General features: G+C 34.9%; 3 protein-coding genes and 2 pseudogenes across 3 annotated transcripts; 3 read left to right on the forward strand and 2 right to left on the reverse strand.

Moving 5' to 3' along the window:
* The first annotated feature begins 181 nt into the window (after positions 1 to 181).
* LOC114714054 (uncharacterized) lies at positions 182 to 487 on the forward strand. Its single transcript, XM_028898746.1, has one exon. It carries the CDS (start codon positions 182 to 184, stop codon positions 485 to 487), a length of 306 nt encoding a protein of 101 aa, XP_028754579.1.
* A 2,091-nt stretch (positions 488 to 2,578) lies between these two features.
* LOC114714055 (uncharacterized) lies at positions 2,579 to 3,784 on the forward strand. Its single transcript, XM_028898747.1, has 2 exons — positions 2,579 to 2,623; positions 3,056 to 3,784. The coding sequence occupies exons 1-2, from the start codon at positions 2,579 to 2,581 to the stop codon at positions 3,782 to 3,784; spliced, it is 774 nt and encodes a 257-aa protein (XP_028754580.1).
* Positions 3,785 to 10,387: 6,603 nt separating this feature from the next.
* Positions 10,388 to 12,056, reverse strand: LOC114714056 (probable mannitol dehydrogenase; annotated as a pseudogene).
* Positions 12,057 to 13,748: 1,692 nt separating this feature from the next.
* On the forward strand, positions 13,749 to 15,528 carry LOC114714047 (probable mannitol dehydrogenase; annotated as a pseudogene).
* Positions 15,529 to 15,533: 5 nt separating this feature from the next.
* Positions 15,534 to 18,300, reverse strand: LOC114714046 (probable mannitol dehydrogenase). Its single transcript, XM_028898741.1, has 5 exons — positions 18,116 to 18,300; positions 17,730 to 17,843; positions 16,413 to 16,926; positions 16,160 to 16,313; positions 15,534 to 16,017 (listed from the first exon to the last, which is right to left on the reverse strand). Exons 1-5 carry the CDS (start codon positions 18,211 to 18,213, stop codon positions 15,812 to 15,814), a joined length of 1,086 nt encoding a protein of 361 aa, XP_028754574.1. The 5' UTR covers positions 18,214 to 18,300; the 3' UTR covers positions 15,534 to 15,811.
* Positions 18,301 to 21,669: the final 3,369 nt, after the last annotated feature.

The following is a 21,669-nucleotide window of genomic DNA, read 5'->3' on the forward strand; positions in this document are numbered from 1 at the left end:
ACTCCTCTTACAGCATCTCTGTGATTTATGGTGAAACAAAGTTGCTGGCAAGGAAGCAAATGTGGGAGTCGATTAGGACCCTAGCTTCAGGCAGTACTGATCCTTGGGTGGTTATTGGTGATTTCAACACGTACTTGAGTCCAGAAGATAAACTAGGGGGACTGAACCAACTTGGACCTCAATGAAACAATTCAAGGATTGTATTGATGATACGGGACTCATGGAAGTGAGCTTCCAGGGAGATCGCTTTACCTGGGAGCGTACAGGATTGAAAGAACGCCTTGACTGGGTCTTCTGCAATTTTGCTTGGTTTGCTCAGTTCCCCAACGCAAAAGTTTCCCATGAGTTAAAATTCAAGTCAGATCACAGAGTAGTAATTCTTAATACAGATCCTATAGTAGACAAACAGAGGAACAAGAGAAATTTCAGATATCAAGCGGCTTGGTGCATGGAAGAAAGTTTTAGTGATGTTGTTGCTGGAGCGTGAGAAGATAAAAACTGGTTAGAGGGCCTGGCGTCTTTCACGAATTCAGCAAGAGACTGGAGTGAGATGCAAGTTGGGAATTTCTCGAAGAAGAAAAAGGAGATTATCCGGAGATTGACAGGGATTGATAGGAAAAGGAAAACGGATCTCAAAACTAGGCTCTTTAGGCTTGAAAAAAAGCTATGGAGCGAGTATCATAAAGTGGTAGCTCAAGAAGAACTAGTTTGGTTCCAGAAGGCTAGATGTAAATGGCTCCAATGGGGGGATAAAAATACCCGCTTTTTTCATGCTTCAGCTATGGTGAAACGTAAGAAACAACAAATCCTAGCCTTGAAGAATGAGGAGGGCATTTGGATAGATGATCACGCTGTCCTGAAGCAAATCACGTGTGATTTCTTCCAGAAACTCTATACCAAGGAACCTCCTTTGTTGGGTCGATCAGATTGGTTCTCCAATTTCCCAAGACTTGAGGAACGGGATCTACAGTTGTTATCTAGAGAAGTGGAGAAAGTGGAGATCAGGGATGGGCTTTTTGATATGGGCGCCTTGAAAGCCCCGGGACCAGATGGAATTCAAGCCCATTTCTTCCAGTCAAATTGGGCTCTGGTAGGAGATAAAATCACCAGATTTATTGAAGAGTGCTTCGAAGACCCTGCACGGTTAAAGGACATTAATCATGCTAAAATTGTCCTTATCCTTAAAGTTGACAACCCGAGCGTAATGAAGGACCTGAGACCAATTTCACTCTGTAATGTCAGCTTTAAGGTGGTAACCAAAATTCTCGCGACTCGTTTCAAGGAGATCATGGAAAAGTTGGTTAGTCAGGAACAATGTAGCTTTATCAAGGGCCGGTCCAGCTGTGATAATATAATAATTGCACAAGAAGCAATTCATACAATGCGACTGAGTGGGAGAAGGAAGAGTTTTGTTGCAGTAAAGGTGGATATGGAAAAGGCTTATGACAGACTTGATTGGGACTTTATAAGGGATACGCTCTCAAGCTTAAGGTTAGATGATAAGTTGATTAACCTTATAATGAATTGTCTCACATCGACATCTATGTCTGTCCTATGGAATGGGGAGGAGGGACCTACTTTTACACCATCAAGGGGAGTCCGCCAAGGTGACCCACTAAGCCCGTATATTTTTGTACTTTGCATGGAAAGATTAGGACAGCTAATAAAGGCTGAATGTGCAAAAAAGAAGTGGAAACCGTTTAGATTTAAGAGGAATGGACCAATCCTTTCTCACCTTTTCTTCGCTGATGATCTAATCCTATTTGCAGAAGCTAGCTTAAGCCAGATGGAGGAAATCAAATCAGTGATGCATAGTTTCTGTGTGACATCAGGCCACAAGATCAACCTTGAAAAATCCAAAATGTTCTGCTCTAAAAACGTGCACTTTACCAGAGCTATGGAGTTAAGCCATGCTCTTGGAATTGGTTTGACTGCGGATCTGGGGAAATATTTGGGAGTACCTCTAATCCATAATAGAGTTACAACCTCCACGTTCTCGCCCCTAGTGCAAAAAGCTCGGAAAAAACTATCTATCTGGAAGTGCAAATTCCTGAATATGGCTGGGAGATCCGTATTAATTAAGTCTGTGCTATCAGCCTTACCAAATTATCAGATGCAAACTGCCCTGCTTCCAATGGGGACCTTAAAAGAAATAGACAGAATCAGTAGGAGATTCCTGTGGACTCAAGATGCAGAAGCCAAAAAAATGCACCTTATAGCGTGGGATAAAATCACCAAAGATAAAAAGTATGGCGGCTTGGGGATTAAAGATCTTCGACTTCAAAATAAAGCGTTCATCTTGAAGCTTTGCTGGGGTCTAATTACTAAGCCTGAGGCATTTTGGGTTCAATGTATCAAGACCAAGTACGATTGTGGTGAGGGGAAAGTACCAAATGTTGTCAAGAAAAGCAACTCATCACTGGCTTAGAGATCAATTTGTGAAGTTTGGGATCGGTTCCTTGAAGGGTTGGGGAGAAAAATTAATAATGGTACATCCACAAGCTTCTGGTGGGACAAATGGACACCCCTTGATCGTCCCCTAATATACTTCGTGCAGAATCGGGTGACATTGAATAACATGGCAACTGTACGGGACTATGTCTTGGGGACTGATCAGTGGAATGTTAGTATGTGGAGAAATATTCTCCCGAGGTAGGTAATCAATATTATACTCAAGATACGACCACCAACAGGGGAGGCTTCGGATATTTTTACTTGGAGAACAGCAAAGGATGGTGTTTTCAGTGTTAAAGCAGCATATGAATTCCTTGCGTTGGATGAAAGGGCGAGTCATAATCAGATGTGGGGTAAATTGTGGAAATGGTAGATACCCGAGAAAATAAAATTATTCATGTGGCAAGTGTTCCATGAGAGATTAGTCACAAACTCACTTAGAGCTAAAAGAGGTTTATCTACCACAAATGAGTGTCCGTATGTATGTCAACGTGAGGAGAGTGTGTTGCATATTTTGAGGGACTGTGAGAAGGCAAGAGAGGTGTGGAAGCAAATTTTAAAACCTAACCTTTTGTCTAGTTTTTATTTTGGTAACTTGCAGGAATGGTTGACTTGGAACACCAGACATAAACCGGGACGTGGCAGATTCGGAAGCTTTGAGTGGATGCAAGTTTTGAGCTGGATATGCTGGCTACTATGGAATGCGCGATGCAAATACCTGTTTGATGGAGCGACTACTACTCACAAGGATATATTGCAGAGATGCCTTCACCATTTGATGGAGTACACCTCACACCAAAAGCTAAAACATAAAATCTTTTGCCTGGATCTAGAAGAGGAAGAATACTGGACACCACCACCTTCGAACTCAGTGCGGATAGACGTGGACGGCTCAGTAAAGACGAACTCTCAAGCGGCTTGTGGGGGCACTATTAGAAACAATGGAGGGGAATGGATAACGGGCTTCACACGCTATATTGGAGTAGGATCTGTGATTGAGGCGGAGTTAGAAGCAATAAAAACGGGCTTGGAAATTGGAAGAGGTCTAGGATATGGCAAGATACAGCTCTACATAGACTCTATTGAAGCCTTTAATATCCTGATGAGAGATGGTATGAATGGACACCCCCTACAAAGTCTAGTTAATGAGGTAAGAGAACTAATATATGCTAACTGGGACGTGGAAATCTCATACACTAGCAGGGAGACCATCAGATGTGCGGATTATATGGCGAAGATGGGTCATCAGACTACGTACCAAACGATGCTGGTTCCGTCGACTCCTCACTTTTGCAGGCAGATAATTGCTGAAGATGAGAAACACTACTGATTATTTTGTTTTATGCATGATGTTAACTAGGACCGATTGTACCTAGCTTTTTCTCTTTCAAGCTGTAGCTTGCCTTTGTTACTCAAAAAAAAAAAATGGGCAAGGGCGGTCTGGTTTGGATCTCCTTTGAGCTTTCGAACTTCTGAGCATGATTTTACTAACTTGAGGGGATGGTTGTATCAGGTTTTAATGGATTTGCCTCTTCAGTCTCAAGTTCTTATGTGCACTATTTTGTGTAGTCTTTGGTATTTTAGAAATCTAAAGGTATTTGAGAATAGATCATGCTGCCCAGCCCAAGTTTTAAATCATGGTAGATGGCTGATGCATCAGAGCAGTATTATTCAAGCTCATAGTATGAGGCTGAATGAAGCAAAGGAAACAAACATGGTCTCAATCCCTTCTGGTTTTCATCATGGTTGGGTTTTGTTGCTGAGGTTGGGTTGGTTAAAACAATTTGGGCGCACTGTTCATCAAGTTTGGGTTCAAATTTTCTTTCAGAAAAGTCTACTCTGTTCTAAAGTTAGTATGTTTCCCAAAAATAAAAGTCCCACTCAAACAATGTTAGAAGACTTGTGCAAGAGGCTCTACTTTGTATGCCATTAGTCTCTCATACTGGCTCCGCGTGCCTATAATCCATCAATAATGTTGAATAGACCAAGCATGGTGAGACTGTTGAACGGGCAGACTTCATATAATCAGAAATGCGAGGTCATCGTGCGGGATATTAGGTGCTTATGTGCTAGGTTTCCTAATGTATCCTTCGTATCTTGTTAGTTTGTACTCATTATTAAAAAAAAAAAAAAGTAGCTCCAAAAAGTTTTGAACAATACACATTACAACCATTGAGATAGGGATGAGCGAATAAACCAATAAATAGTTACTCAGGAAACGAGGTCATTCTTGTGTGTGGCGTAAAACGTGAGAATATAAAATATTGTTAGTATTAATTTTAGGGAAAATTTTGTTTTTTGACCACTGTATTGAATTAATATCAATCGACCCTCAAAACATTTCAAAATTTGAGTCAATCCTCTGAATGAAAATGAAATTAAAATTTAAGAGTAAAACTACAATAATACTCCTTTTTTTTTCTTAAAAATAAATATTAATTGTTCCTGGAGCTCCATTGACCCGATCATGGGCGCTCAGGTGACCAGTGCCGGAGGTTAGAACTCTAATAGTAGTCTAGTGACTGGAGAATTCTTTTTAAAAAAATAAGATGGCTAAGGAAAAGTTTGAACCTATGACCCTTTAACACATCAAAATAATATGACCACCAAGCTAACCAAACTATTTAATCATATGATGCAAATATATATATATATATATATATAAAACAAAACAAATGTAAGTGCCTAAGTGTAAATAAACAAGTGAAATCTATCAATTTACAACAAAAATTCAGCTATTTACAAGTAATAAAATAGAATTCATAACTCCAAATACAAGTATTTAGGTGAAAATGAGCAAGTAAAATTAAAATTTGCAACAAAAATTCAGTAATTTGCAATCCAAATTCGACAATTTACAAGAAAAATAAGAAAATTCATAACTCTAAATATAAATATTTAAGTGTAAATGAATAAGTGAGATTTAGTGATTTATAACAAAAATTCAACAATTTACAACCTAAATTCGGCAATTCATAAGAAACATGAACATCACGAAACTTATAAGAAAATTCAGAACATCAAATACAAGTGTTCATTATAAGTCTTGTGATGTTCATGTTTCTTGTGAATTGCCGAATTTGGGTTGTAAATCGTTGAATTTCACTAGTTTATTCACACTTAAAAAATTTTATTTGAGGTTGTGAATTTTTTTATGTTTCTTATGAATAACTAAATTTGGATTATAAATCTATGAATTTTCAAATTTCACTTGCTTATTCACACCTACACACTTGTATTTTGGGTTATGAATTTTATTATGTTACTTTTAAATCACCAAATTTTTGTCATAAATTACTGAATTTCACTTATAAATTATTGATTTTCATTTTTTTTTACACTTAGACACTTCCATTTTGTTTTGTTATATACACACACACACATATTTTTCTTTGTATTATATGATTAAATAACTTAGTTGGCTTAGTATTTATATTATTTTCAGTATGCCAATGAGTCATGGGTTCAAATCTCCTTAGCCACCTTATTAAAAAAACAAAACAACCCTCTAGTCACTGGAGGTTTGACCTTCAATCTCGACCACCTAAGCTTTGATGGCTAACATCAACAATTAATATTTATATTTAAAAAAATAAAAAAAGGGTATCATTATAATTTTATTCTTAAATTTTAATTTCATTTTGACCAGTTGACTGAAATTTTAAAATATTTTAAGGGTTGGCTGATACTCCTTTAGTCCTTAATATAGGACCCATTTGTTGAATTAGTTTTGGTCCTAAATATAAGACCTATTTCTCATATTTATCAATTTTCTCTAAATTACCCATATGGATACTCCCTCAAGAAAGATGATTATGGTATTTTAAAAAAAACATGTCACATTTCTTATAATTAACTAATTTATCTAACTCTCTTAATATAATCAAATTAGTTAAATATGTTTTATATTAAGGACTAGTATTAACTAGTTACAGTGTCTTAAAGCGAAAATTTTCCTTAATTTTATGGCCGAAAACAGCTCCTCCGCGTTTTTTTTTTTTGACCAGCCCTCCGATTAGACATTAAAGTTCGCTCTGTGTATATTTAAATATATAGAATAAACTGTATTAATTTGATGGCATGAGACAAATCGGCTGCTTTTATTTATTGGGAGAAAATATATAAAGAACCTCTCAAGCCACACATTAGTTTGAAAGGATCAAAAGAACGGGAATAACAATTCGATACAGTCCCCGGCCATAAATATAAAAACTAGTTGATTAATTTAAATATATTAAAAAATAAATTAATTAGTTATTTATAATAAATAGGTATTGTTTTTCTTAAAATATTCTTACTAATCAAATTTATTGGTCTGAAATATTATTATTAGAATGACTATTTAAAAAACAAAGTATAAGATATAAAGTGGAATGGGTTTTCTATTTATAGTCAAAATAAGAATTAAATAATATTTTATATTAAGAATTTGAGATAGTATTAGAATAGCAATATAATTATTCCGACAAAAAAATTTATAAAAATGGTTTTAAAGGTCTTTTATTGATGTTCTCGCTTCTCGTCTTTTTTATGGTTTATAACAGAACCACGCCAGCAGGTATCCTGTGTCTGTGTCATAATTACTATTCTCCACATTCGACAATTGTGCTTGAAAAATTGAATTGGAAGGGGAAAAAAATTATTTTTCACAGCCGTAAGTCGATACCATATAATAAGAAGCATTATTCATAACTTATGAAATACAATACTTTTCATATAAGATCTATTTTATAATATAAATTACACTATAGAATAGGTGTTATGTTTAGGAATAAAGAAATACTTCATATTTATTTATATTATTTCTTTATATTGTTACATCAAATATTAACAAATTATAAAATATCCCACCAATCTATTTTATTACATTGTAATATTTAACTCTCCTGAAGGTGGTCGTTCTCTCCACAGGCGCGCACACACACAGACATAATTTTTGTGAAAAGCCACATAATCTAATAATGATCAACAAAGAGTGTGAGTAAAGATTTTAGATTTAAATTCCTTTTATGTAATACAAAATAGTATATATAAGAAAATTTATAATAAACTGAATTATTTATATGGATCAGTTATGAGTTAAAATCCGGCATAATTCAGAAGAAAAATTGGGTAATTGAATTGAAATAATTTATTGAGTTTCGGTGAACAGTGTTTTCCCTGGTGGAACCATTCTAATTAGATCAAATATTGTACGGGCAAGCAGGTCGCTACCCCATCGAAGGCCCGGCCTAGCTTGATCCTCCGGTGGGCTCCCTGCTTTTATGCAGGCCCTAAAATCATGACTACGGGGTGTTTGGATAAAATCAAACCATAGTTTGGAGAATAACTTCTGGAGAATAAATTTTAGGAAGAATATAATTTGTGAAGAATAGATTTTGTGAAAAAGTGATTCTAAGAAGTAAAAGTGTTTGGATAATTATTATCAGAAACACTTTTTACATGTGCAAATTACTAAAAAAGGCATAAGTTAATATGATAATTATATAAGGGATAGATTTTATAATATATTTTAATTTGAAGGAATAATATTGTTAATAAAATAATTTTTACCAACATAATTAATAATATATAAGATAATATAATTAATAATTAATTAATATGTGTATATATATTTATAAATTATAAGATTAAATATGTTTATAGAAAAATAATTATTTTTTTCTAACAGAAAAATATTAATTTGCTTTAAATATTGGGAAAATGACAATAAAATACCACTTGAATTCCAAAAAGACAAATAAGGGACATGAATAAGCAAAATGACAAAGAAGGCATCAGGTACCAATATGGGATTTTGATTTTGAATTTTACAAAACACATAGTGGGATTTACAACTTTCATAGTGAGAGTTACTACTTCGTCAATGGGTTTTACAACCTGTTTTGAAGGGCCGAGCAAGTTTTGCCTAATTTTACAAACACATAGTGGGATTTACAACTTTCATAATGAGAATTACTACTTGGTCAATGGCTTTTGCAACCTGTTTTGAGGGGTTAGGCAACTTTTCTATAAAAAACAATACAATTCCACGCTGAATTTTACAAAACACATAGTGAGATTTACAACTTTCATAGTGAGAGTTACTACTTTGTCAATGGGTTTTGCAACATGTTTTGACATCAAAAATCAAAATTCCAGATTGGTACCAGTGCCCTATTTGTCATTTTGCTTATTCAGGTCCCTTATTTGTCTTTTTGGAATTCAAGTGGTATTTTATTATCATTTTTCTTTAAATATTTTCTAGTAAAAAAAACTGAAAAAACAATAAATAACAATGTACTACCTCTTTTTTGGTCCAAAAAAAAAACAACATACTCCCTTTGAACAGTGAAGGACAGAAAGGGTATACACGCCTAGTCAAAATCCTTCTCCTTAAAACCAGCTGACACTCTCCTTTTCTTTTTCTTTTTTCCAGAAGCAAATGCAAAATGCTTCTCACAAAACCATGGTTTTTGGCCCAAAACTATAGTTATTGATTTTTGATGGGTGTTTGAGCAAATTTTTCCCATGGTTTGGGATGATACCCAAACACCCCCTACATCAATCATTAAATACGTCTAGATTCCTTTGAAATAAAGTTGATTTTCAATTTTAATTCAAATAATAATATTTTTTATATCAGTATCATGGAGGAACAAAATCTTGTAAAGCACACATGATTAAAACTTGAAATTTAAAATGTTCAGATGTAATAATAATCTAATCTAACCAAGTCAAAAAGAGATGAATAATATTATCCTATAATTAAGTACTACCATCATTCTTAATATAAGATCTTGTTTGACTTTATTTTGATCTTAAATATAAGACCCCCAATTCATTTTGTCTCTCACATTTATATATTTTTTCCTAAGGTAATTCTTTTAACAATGATAGTTCTAGGCCACACACCTGATGTAATGATATTTTAGAAAAAATAACACATATTTATTACAAATAATTAATTTAACTTATTTTCTTAATTTACTCAAACTAATCAACTAGCTCTTATATTTAGAACCAGAGGTAGTATAATGTAATGACTCAACGGGGGGATATGATTAAAAATAATCACATGCCAAGTACTACCTCTGGTATTTAATATAAAAGCTTGTTGACTAATTTGAATATATTAAGAAAATTAATTTAGTTATTTGTAATAAATAAATATTATCTTTCCTAAAATATCTTTATTAATTAAGTGTATTAGTTACAATAACTACCTTAAAAAATGATAAATATAAAAGACATAATAAATTAAAATATTATATTTAAGATCAAATTAAAAATTAAATTAATTTTTATGTTAAACATTGGAGGTGGTAAATGAAGAAGAGAATCATGAAGTCATTGCATGATCCTCTCTCTCTCTGGTGCATTCTTGTCCTATTATTTTTTATCTCTTCTTTTCATTTTTTTTCCTGTTCCTGTCAAAGATTATTTGAATGTATTTTAATTATATCAACTAAATATGCCTCCCTCATTACGGGGATAAAATCTTGAACCAAGAGGGGAAAAGAACACAAACCCGTTCTATTAATTCTGTCAGTTCTTCCTGTCCTATTATCGATGAGACCAGATATGGATAACTATAAAAAAAATTAAATATAATTAATGGTTCGCAGAAATCCTTAAACAGCCACTATACCGCGGAATAAAATCAAATCTGATCAGTAATATGATAATTATTGTGGAATAGACACGGAAAATTTTATCAGCCTAATTATAGGAAGTTACCCAATTTATAAATGTATCTATATGCTTTGTGTCAGGGTTAATATAATAACGAAGTTTCACATACAAAAACATTAAATAAGAGTTAATTAAAGAAAACTTTTGTTAATTATCTGCCAATGATGATTATTGATTAAAATGCGACAGGAACATGAACGTACATCAAATTTTGAATTCTTATTGTCTGGGTCATCTATCAGCTGATCGCAATTCTTAATTAACTAGTAATAGTAGAGATAACCTTAATTGTGTTGGCCACATCGATGACAAATGTGTATGAACGAGATATCCAGCAACAAAAAGAAGGAAAATGATTGAATAGAGGAACTTATGAACATTTAGCTATCTCAAATGTGTCGATATCAATGATGACTCATTATTTCGATGAATAATTTCTTCAGACAAAAAAAAAATTATGTAAACACTTACTCGAAATCTCACTTGTCAGATTCCATTGTGGAAGACGATATTTAACATCATTTTTGGCTACTCCCTCTAAGGCTGTGTTCACGTAATCCATTAAAATAGCCTCAACATCTGCTGCGATATATTACGCTTCACTGCAAAATCAATCATCTCTTGTCTGTCTTCTGTTTCTTCCTATGTGTACATTTCCATCACCGTATTATCAATCAGAACATGTGTTTTAAAATATATAACACATAATTAAAATAAAGAGACTGAGAAATCAACTTACGTACCCATTATTAAAGGCAAAGTTGGTACCCCAGGCATTTTCTTTGATACTCCAACCAGAACCAATTTTCCTCCTGTCTTCAACAGATCAACCAATAATGGATGGAGAGAGTGAGGTCCAGCAACTGTGTCTATAATTCCATCCATTCTGTTCTTTGCGTCCTATATTCAGAATCCCAATGATCATTAAGAAGGATCTGATTTATTAACAAAACTATTGGCATGAAACATTATGACATGAAAGAACAAGAAACATTTAGATACCTGCAATTGTTGTTGGTCGGTCACCGTGGCTTCCCATTGCTTTTTTCTTCTTCCCAGGAGAAGTACTTATCAAAGCGACCTTCATGTTCATAGCTTTAGCAAACTTGACAGCCAGGTGACCAAGTCCTCCTAACCCCAAAGCACCCAAATGCTGACCAGCCTGACACAACCATAGTATTTCATGGGACTGTACACTGTGAGTCCAGCACATAATAATGGCGTTGCTCCATCAAGGGGCAAGCTATTGGGCATTTTGACAGCAAAATGTTCATCAATCACAGTTTTGTCAGAATACCCACCATAGCTGCCTGATCCATCTCGATCAAGTGAATTATAAGTCCCAATTTTGCTGGGGCAATATGCTTCACAACCTTGGTTGCAGCTAGAACAGGAACGACACGAACCAAAAAGTGGACCTATACTTGCGATGTCACCGATTTTGGATTTCTTTGCACTACGACCCACTTTCATCACTTCCCCCACAAGATAGAAGGCGTCGCCTCCCAGTTCATTCCTGAGACAATTAAAATCGGCGTGGCAAATCCCACAGTACAGTATCTTGACCGTGATATCATGATCACCGTTGGCCCTGTACATATAGATGTATATTCAAGAACAAATAAAATGGTTAAGTTAGTGTGCGAGCGCGCGCACACATATATATTTCCATTTGTAACTATACAATAAGCAACATGTGAATGTGCTATGTATATATACCTTTTGGAGAAGTGGAAAGGCGAGACAATTCCCGAAGATTCTCTCGCGGCTAATCCAAAGATTGGTATTCTCTCATTTTTCTTGTGCTGAGATAATGTTTGCCATATTAATTGCTGGGAATGGATAAGGGGAACGGCTTCTCTCCTTTTCTTTTTCTCTCTGCTGCTGTCCGCTGCTCCGCAGGGAAGGTTAATTATTGGGGAAATCATCACCCATAAATCTTAGGCAAAAATACCTAAATACATGGTTGAATTCTCAGAGAATTGAGCAAATGAAAGGAATTATATTGAAGGTAAATATTTATCTGTACAATCGCGTAGCTTCTCTATGGGCACTAGAAAGTCAACAAGGGAAAAAATATAATCAGGATATCAGAGACAACAAACTTGGCCCAACAATCAGCCGGCTCAATGTACACTAATATTCTCTGCACACATGTAGGTCCCTCCCATTTTATTTAACACTAGTACGTCTCAAGCAATTTAATATTTATGAATTTAAGTTATGAATGACATAACTCAATTTATAAATATTAATTACTTGTTTCTGGCAAAAAAAAACCATATAAATATTAAAGGTTTACATTAAATCTTGAATTGTTCAGTTTTACTTATATATTGTAGTGACTCCCAAAGCATAGTGTAGTCTATAAGCTTAAAGGGCTTTTCCTCTCAATAGTTAGTTTTTTTGGGGATTAGGCTCAATCAAACTAGAAACAACTAATACAAACACACAGAGGGGTCATTTTCCTACAATCCCATATCAGAAAAGCCCCTTTCACAAAAAAAGAAAAGAAAACCCCCTCCTATATATGGTGATCCGAAGAGGAAGAGGTAGGTCGTTGTCCAGCTCAATTAGCTATGCCAAGAGAGGCTGAAGGCCATAAACATATGAACCAAGTCAAGTGAGGAAGCATGCAGGCAGGACCATTGTTAGCGACTGTAACATGAAGTGCAATGCAAGTTTAAGTGGATTAATTAGGCGGTCGGCTTAATTAGGCGAGAGGTCGCTTTTGAGTTGATCTTTGATTAGGGCCAGTTGTGGATAGAAGTATATTCCTCCGCTTTTAAATGCATGAGCTGGTTAAGAAATCTATTCTGGGTCTAAATAAAAAAACTTTAAATCTATTTTAACTCTTATATTTCAGTTTTTCTCAAACTAATTTATTTAACCTATAAACTGGTATATATAATATTATATAATATAACATAACGTTACATGAAAGTACTTTAAAGAGACCATGTTAATTTTGTTAGAATTAAATAACTTATTTAGCTTTATTAGTTTATCCAAATTAATTAAGTTTTTATTATATTAAGAACATCCCGGGATGAGTAACCAAACACTCATGTGTTAGCTCCAAATCGACAATTCAAAACACTCCGCGGGGAAAATGAAATTGAAACGCTAATTTGATTTATGTGTGTCATTAATTAGAACCAGCTCTGTGAAACGTGATCTTAACTGGGGAAGAGGCAGAAAGCATAGAACACGTTATTGTATATATTTGGTGTCTTCTTGTCACTTTGTGTAGTGAAAGAAAGAAAGGCATGAACAAGCAATGTCGACTCCTTGAGTCCATTCGGCCTTTCGCCCACCAACGTCATTTCTCTTATCGTCCACCGTCGACCCAGTCAATTTGCTCTAACTTGTACTTCCAAAATCTGACACTGGGACATGACATTTTGCAACTTAGCTTGTACTTCAAGATTTGACTTACGATATATTTAAAAAACTTATTCAGTTAGATAACTCGCCTTGTCAATTTCGACCATAGGGTGAGAGGATTCACAATTCATGATCCCAATTTTTTCATGAAAGATTACAAGTCTTCTTGTATTGCAATTGTGCAATGTCTTGGTCTCAAAATCTACTTCACTCTGATACAGAAGAGCACATCCATGTCGAACGTTATGGCGGCAGAAGAAAAGGGAAAAGTAGAGGCCTATGGATGGGCAGCTAGAGACGCCTCAGGAATCGTCTCACCCTTTCACTTTACTAGAAGGTAAGAGCGTGTGTTCTTCAGATTGAATCACCATCTTCGCCTATCAAAACCTTCATGCATGCATCAGTACTGAATAATTTTCTTGCTGCTCAACGAACAACAGGGCAAATGGCGAAAATGACATAAACGTCAAGATTCTCTATTGTGGGATTTGCCATAGCGACCTTCATTTTCTCAAGGATGACTTCGGCATGACCCTATATCCTGTTGTTCCCGGGTACTCCACCAACTCTCATATCTTTGCTACTTGTTCATTTTTGAGTTTTATATAACTATACTCTTTAATTTCTAATGTCTATATGCTGCCTAGTATCTCTCTCTTTGGTTCGAGTTCAGGCACGAGATCGTGGGCGAAGTGATACAAGTGGGTCGTCGTGTCTCAAAATTTAGGGTTGGTGACATGGCTGGTGTAACTGGCGTATGTGGTTCGTGTGGGTCGTGTCTGAGTGCAACCAGGTTCTTGAAATGTATTGCCTAAAAATGATATTAACCTTCAGTGCACGAGATCACGACGGATCAGTAACCCAAGGTGGCTAAGATTGTGGTGGGCGAGCACTTCGCCGTGGTGATTCCAAGAACTCTGCCACTGGACGGAGCTGCCCCGTTGCTGTGTGCTGGAATCTCAGTGTACAGCCCCATGACGAGCCATGAACTGGCTCGCCCTGGTTTGCATTTGGGCGTGGTAGGGCTTGGGGGGCTCGGCCACGTGGCAGTCAAGTTCGCTAAAGCTTCTGAAATGAAAGTGACCGTGGTAAGTACTTCTCCCAGAAAGAAGAAGGAAGCATTGGAACGTCTTGGTGCTGATGCCTTCCCAGTGGCCGTTTGGATTAGCGATTGAAAAAGTAGCTTATTAAAAAAGTAGCTTATGGATAAATGAAGTTGGGTAAAAGCTAAATTGAATAAGTTGAATTGTGTTTGGATTGGAGTTTAAAAAAACTAGTTTACAAAAGTAAGATTGATAAAAAGTTGTTTGGATTATGGATGAATAAAAGTAAGTCTAGTTGTAAAATGACCAAAATGAGTATGAGTTTTAATAAATAACGAAACATGATAAAAAAATTTGTATAATATAATGAATTTAAATTAATTTAATATGAAGAAGTGAAATTTAACAGGTGATTTAAAATTTAAAATTTTAAAAATAAAAAAAAAATATTTTAAAAATGAAGCTCCTTGGGCGGCAAAATAATGAGCCTTTACGTTAATCTGAGAAGGGTCATGGGTGATGAAAGCTTGATAAAAAAAAAGAAGAAGTAAATAGGGAATAATGATAGAAGTGGGAGAACAACAAAGGAGGAAATAAAAAAAAAAAAAAAAAGGACCCTCTGACAGCAACGAAATTGTGGGAGAGCTGAGGTGAAAAAAACGAAGAAAGTTGAAATGAGAAAATATGGCAAAAGTGAGAGAAAAGAAGCTCTGGTAGAAAATAAACTCTTCAATAAGCTATAAAATTCAGCTTGAGAGACAACGTACGTTTGCCGGCTTAAATTTCATAAGCTCCTTTTTTTTTTAAGCCCAACCAAACAGTATGATTTTTCCAATCGGGCTTACACTACGAATAAGCTACTTTTAAGCCCCTCAAAAGCCCTGCCAAACAAACCCTTAATCAGCAAAGACCAACAACATTTGCAGGTAAAACTAATTAATATATCAAACAACTAGCTAAGTCCATTAATTTATCAGCAATTAAATGCATTAATTTTACAGGGATTTAAATCATCGTTCAACTAGAACGTGGCGTTAATTGGAGAACTCTTGATAGCCAACATCATATATGATTGTCCAATATACTGACCAACTACAAAATATTGCTACCCCGAATCCAGAATCACTCTAAACCACCATAGCTAAACCACACAAACCAAACGGGCGGTATGGTAATGTTGAGCCCAAAAGTAACCCAGTCTTAATTGCTCATACTCCCCTCCCTTTATTCACAGAAACCTGGATAGTGCAAAATTAAGAGCTTGGCTTCAGTGTTTCTCCAATGTTAATGACAAATCGATACTTGACATCTGCTTTCGCGAGACGCTCCATTGCCTTGTTCACATAGTCAATTGGAACCACCTCTATTTCTGGATTAACATTGTGCTTAGCAGCAAAATCAACCATTTCTTGTGTCTCCTTCATTCCTCCAAAGGCACTCCCAGCCACCAACTTTCTCCCTGCACAGAAGGTACCAATAATACTGGTTAGCATCATTTTCCTATTTCAATCATGGAATGGCTTCTCGATGATGCTTATTCAACATGAGGTTATTAACATAACCAGCGTGAACTAGAGAAGATGGACTTTTTATGTGCATACCCAAAAGCAAAGGAAAGACTGGGAGTTCAAGAGGCTTCGCTGGGGCACCGACCATAACGAGTTTCCCGTGAGATTTCAACAGACCAATCAAAGGCAAGAGAGGATGGACAGCAGAAACAGTGTCAATGATACCATCAAAGGTACCCATTACAGCCTAAATTAATCAGAATAATATTAGAAGCTGATCGTGACAAATTATCTGATGCAGGCACAACAATATATTCAAGCTAGAGAAACAAATTCTGACAGGTACCTGCATCTGATCTTGCTCCCGGCTGATCACAAAGGAGTCAGCTCCCAGATTTTTTAATGCTTCCTCCTTCTTATTAGGTGATGTACTTATTACTGTCACCTTAGCACCGAAGGCCTTGGCAAACTTCACAGCCAAATGGCCTAAACCACCAAGACCAACCACACCGATATGCAGACCAGGCTTGTCCAGTCCAAAATACTTCAAAGGACTATACACAGTGATCCCAGCACAAAGCAGAGGAGCAGCAGCATCAAGAGGAAGGCTGTCTGGAATGCGAACCACAAAGTGCTCATCTGCAACCATCGAGTCAGAGTAGCCTCCATATGTGATGGTATCATCCACATACTTGGCAGCATATGTGAGGATCATTTTTGGGCAGTAATTTTCAAGATTTTCAGTACAGCTCTGGCATGAGCCGCATGAACCAACCATGCATCCCACACCTACCCTGTCTCCAACTTTGAACTTCTCAACCTTGCTTCCCACCTCTGTTACTTCACCAACAATTTCATGCCTGAATTTGATAGACAAGTAAGAATCATATGCTGCTATTATCAACCAGTACACTTCGGATGAAGATTGCACAAATCATCAGAATCTTTTAAAGCAGTATCAAGCCCAGAAAAGATGATAAAATGAAGCAAATCAATAATCACATCAATAGAGTAAAATAACAGTGTTTGCCGATCCAGTTTTATAACATATCGATTGACGATTAACCTCTATATACCTCTAACGCATCTTTAACCACTTTATAATGACAGATAAAGCACATAAGTGACCAAACTACAGGCCTTAAATAGAGTATTCAGATCCTCATTGAGACAGCATTTTCTAATAAGAAAACAGAACGTTTTGCGAAACAGAGGTGTTCCGATTCCCTGCTAGCATCGAAACAGTAATTAAAAAAAAAATTTAACCCCAAAACAAAATATTACCAAGACAGACTATGCCACAATATCAGTCATGTTCGTCGATGAAAGATTTTGGCAAGAGTGGATACAGTAAGCCTTGCATATGTCAGATTTATAACCTGTGTCAGCGCTATTTTCTTGATTCTCAATGAAGAGAATGGACGACACAAAGAATTCCTTACCGACTTCTCCGGTCACATTGGTTTGTAAATTATTCATTTGTTGGCGACCAGACAATATCCAATCAAACTAATTATATTAAAATATAGTCCGTCATCTTTTTTAGCTATTAAAATAATCAAACGTGCATGGAAAGCAAACGATAACAATATACTATATAGGATCACAACCATAAGCCGCAACAACAATAAAAAAAATAATTCCGACGTGGGCCGAAAGATACCCGGGTACAAGTGGATAGATGGAATTGCTCCACTCGTTCTTTATCATGTGGAGGTCCGTGTGGCAAATCCCGCAGTACAACACTTTGAACCTCACATCTTTTTCTCCTGTTTCCCTGCGAAAACACCCGATTTATATTAATCAGAAAAGCAGCGAGCTACATTTTATATTTAACACCCATGACAAGAGCCAGCTACCCCTAATTTTCAAAGGATCTGGTCCATCTTGATCTTATATTGTCCAAAAGAGGGAAGAAATGAAAAATATGAATAATCCTTGTAAGAGCACCCATATTCTACAGAAACCGAAAGAATCAAGAGGAATGTGGCACGGAATGACTAGAATGCAAATACAGGAAAGCGTGGAGAAAAGAAGGAAGCTAGGAACCTTCTAGAGAACTTGAGGGGTGAGAGAACCCCGGTTGTATCCCTAGCAGCCCATCCGAAAGCCTTCCGTGGATGCTCCGTCTCTGGCGGTGCAGCCATTTGAATCTGATGGAAGTGACTCGCGAAGAAATGGAAATGGAGGGACCGCGAACAAATGAAGAAGAGAGTGCAGTACGTTTCGCAATGGAGCCGTGATGCATCTGCCTTTTATAAGGTTCTCGCCCTCTAGGTGACTCCTGAACGGGGAAAGCACGCATGCGCGTGCTATAATTTACTATCACAATATTAAAAATAACAGTGAAAGCTGAAGTCTCGTCTGGTCCTTAACTCCTCACGGGAATGACTTTTTTTTTTGGTTAAAATACATCCAACACCTTAAAATATTTTTTCAGATATACTCCTCCGGTCTTAATTATAAGACCCAATTGACTTATTTGAGGAGATTAAGGAAGTAAGTTAAGTTGGTTATTTATAATAAATAAGTGTTGTTATTCCTAAAATATCCTTGCTAATTAAGTATATTGGCTAAAACTATCATTATTAGAAGGATTATCTTGGAAAAAAATGCATAAATATAAGAGAGAAAATGGATTGGGTCTTATAATTAGGACCAAATAAAAAGTCAAATTGGATCTTATAATAAGGACCGGAGGAGTATCTAATACCCCAAAGTATTTTGTTATATATTCAGCACTCCAAAGTATTTTTTAGGAGTGTCTATCACCTTAAAGTATGTTTTTTTGTCTTGTTGCTGGATGCACTAAAAAATATTTTTAGGTGCTGGACGCAACTAAAAAAAAAAACTTTGAGATGTTGAATGTATCAAAAAATATTTTACGATGCTGGACGTATCTAAAAAAAATTTCAGGGTGCTAGATGCACTACAAAATATTTTAGAGTGCTGGATACACCCGAGAAAATACTTCAAGATGTTGAATGCAGCTTAACTTTTTTTTTGTTCAGAAGTTTGGACAAGGTGTAATTGGATATTTAAAAGGATAAAACCTTTAAGATAATTGACAATCAGCATATTTTTCCAACAAAAATTAAATTAAGATAAAATTAAAAAATAATTATTAAATACCTTACAAATTATAGAATGCTGTATTTAGATGTAAATTTTTTTTAACTTTCACAGGAGAATTATCATTTGAAACAAATGGATTATGTAAGTAAAAAAGATACCCCTTCTCTTTACCAAAAAAAAAAAAAGGAAATTGTGGGAACACAAGTAGATTGAATATTTGGAAGTGGTTTTTGCATGGAAGGCAAGTGGGTGGATTAAAATTCAGGAGAAATCATTTTCAGTGCAAACAATTGAAAGTGTGGCCTGCAGCCCCAAAAATGTCATGACCACGGGAAATTTCATCCGCATAATTTTTCTATCTCTTTCCATATTACTCCTTTCTCACCCATAAAGTCACGCACAATAATTGAAGAAAGTGGATATTTTATTTTTTGCCATATGGAAAACATTAAGCAGCTCCAAAAAGTTTTCAACAGTACACATTACGAACATTAAAGGGGTGTTTGGGTAAGATTAAGGTTGTGTTTGGGTGATACCCCAAACCATAGTTTGGGGAATAAATCACCTAAACACTCACCCAAAAACCAAAACCATGGTTTTGGAAAAAATAAAATTTTTTTGTTTTTGGAGAAAAAAGGGAGAGTGTAAGAGCCTATAGGATATGTATCTTGTTATTTTTTTTATAAACATAATTTTTTATAAACATATTTAATCTTATATTTTATAAATATATATACATATTAATTAATTATTAATTATATTATCTTATGTATTACTCCCTCCGTTCCTTATTATAAGAGACAAATAACCAAATTACGTCGATCAAAAAAACAGTTAAAATTAGTTGAGGACAATTAATATGTAAAAAGTATAATGTTTTTTTCCAACAATGCCCTCATTAATAAGGAGAGAGAGTATGAGAGAGAACAATTAAATTATTAAAAGAAAGAAAAGTGGAAGGGAGAGTATGAGTTGGAGTCAAAATAAATAGGGGTAAAATAGGAAATCAATACAAAAAAATAGAGACAACTTTTAAGTGTCTCTTATATATGGGAACATGTTATAAGTATCAAATGTCTCTTATAATAAGGAACGGAGGGAGTATTAATTATGTTAATAAAAAATATATTATTAACAATTTTATTCCTTCAAATTAAAATATATCATAAAATCTATTTTTTCTGTAATTATCATATTAACTTATGTCTTTTTTTAGTAATTTGTATATATAAAAAGTGCTTCTGATAACAACTATCCAAACACTCTCACTTCTCAAAATTACTTTTTCATAAAATCTATTTTTTCCAGAATCTATTCTCCAGAATCACTTTTCCAAACCACGGTTTGGTTTCATCCAAACACACCCTAAAACTATGGTTTTAGAAGTGTTTTTACGGTATACGAAGTAAATATGTGGAAGAGTTTATCTCGATTTACAAAAAAATATTTCTGAAAAGTGATTCTTAAGGTACCTAAACACCCCTTAAGATAGAGATGAACGAATAAAACAATCAATAATTATTCAGGAAATTAGTTCATTCTTATGTGCGTGCGTGCGTGTATACATGGATGGCGTAAAACGCGGGAATATAAATTTTTGTAAGTAGTTATTACGCAGTAAAGTCAGCCCTGCATATATTTAAATATATGGATTTTTTTTGGTATTGATTTGATGGCATACGCATAAAATAAATCGGTGTGCTTTTATTTATTGGAAGAATATACATAAAGCACCTCTCAAGCCACGCATACGAAAGGATCAAAAGAAGGGAGAATAACTGTTAGATATTAAAATAGCAATATAATTATTCCGATAAATTTTTTTATAAAAATGTTTTTAGAACTAAACCGCGCCTGGTATCCTAAGCATGTCTTATAGTTACTAAAGAATTCATCAGAATTTAAAAGGTGTTTGAGTAAAATTTAAATCATGATTTTAAAAATAATTTTACGGTATACGAAAAAAATATGTGATAAAAATTATCTCAATTTGCGTAAAAATACATTTGAAAAGTGCTTATAAGGAACGCCAAATATCTTGTCAGAAAAATATTTTTAAAAAACACTTTTTGTAAGTGGAAACAAATTACTTCATATATTTATTTTGTATATTCTAAAATTATTTTAAAAACCATAACCACATTCTATCTAAACATCCTCTTAAACTAATAAGAATCCAGTGGGATGAAAGTTCTTTCTTGTGGCAAGTTTCATCTCTCGTGTCACATTCTTAGCGTTGGTCCGCATTTGATGCTCATTAAGTAATGAGCAATCTGAGCCATCCATATCTAATCTGGACGATCCAGATTTCATATTTTCAAATAATTATTTTAAAATAAAAAATTAATTTTTAAAGTATGATATTTGAAAGATTATTTTTATTTTTTATCTTATACCTATCAACATAATTATTTTTAAAAATAAAAATTAAATTAAATTCTAACCGTCCAAATCAGATGTAAATAAGTGCTGGGCCTCGGAGCATCCAACGCAAACCTTGTGGGTGCTGAACTTAAAATCTCTTCATC

Source organism: Neltuma alba, unplaced genomic scaffold (genome assembly GCF_004799145.2).
Source record: "Neltuma alba isolate B1F8T4 unplaced genomic scaffold, ASM479914v2 tig00011485_pilon, whole genome shotgun sequence".
NCBI classification, from domain to species: Eukaryota; Viridiplantae; Streptophyta; class Magnoliopsida; order Fabales; family Fabaceae; genus Neltuma; species Neltuma alba.

Excerpts from the sequence above, each read along its gene's own strand:
- LOC114714046 (XM_028898741.1), bottom strand. The coding sequence starts at position 18,213 with ATGGCTGCACCGCCAGAGACGGAGCATCCACGGAAGGCTTTCGGATGG. Across the intron at positions 17,844-18,115 it reads CCCCTCAAGTTCTCTAGAAG|GGAAACAGGAGAAAAAGATG; the intron begins GTTCCTAGCTTC and ends GTGTTTTCGCAG. Across the intron at positions 16,314-16,412 it reads GGGAGCAAGATCAGATGCAG|GCTGTAATGGGTACCTTTGA; the intron begins GTACCTGTCAGA and ends TGATTAATTTAG.
- LOC114714054 (XM_028898746.1), top strand. The coding sequence starts at position 182 with ATGAAACAATTCAAGGATTGTATTGATGATACGGGACTCATGGAAGTG.
- LOC114714055 (XM_028898747.1), top strand. The coding sequence starts at position 2,579 with ATGGCAACTGTACGGGACTATGTCTTGGGGACTGATCAGTGGAAT. Across the intron at positions 2,624-3,055 it reads TGGGGACTGATCAGTGGAAT|GAATGGTTGACTTGGAACAC; the intron begins GTTAGTATGTGG and ends GGTAACTTGCAG.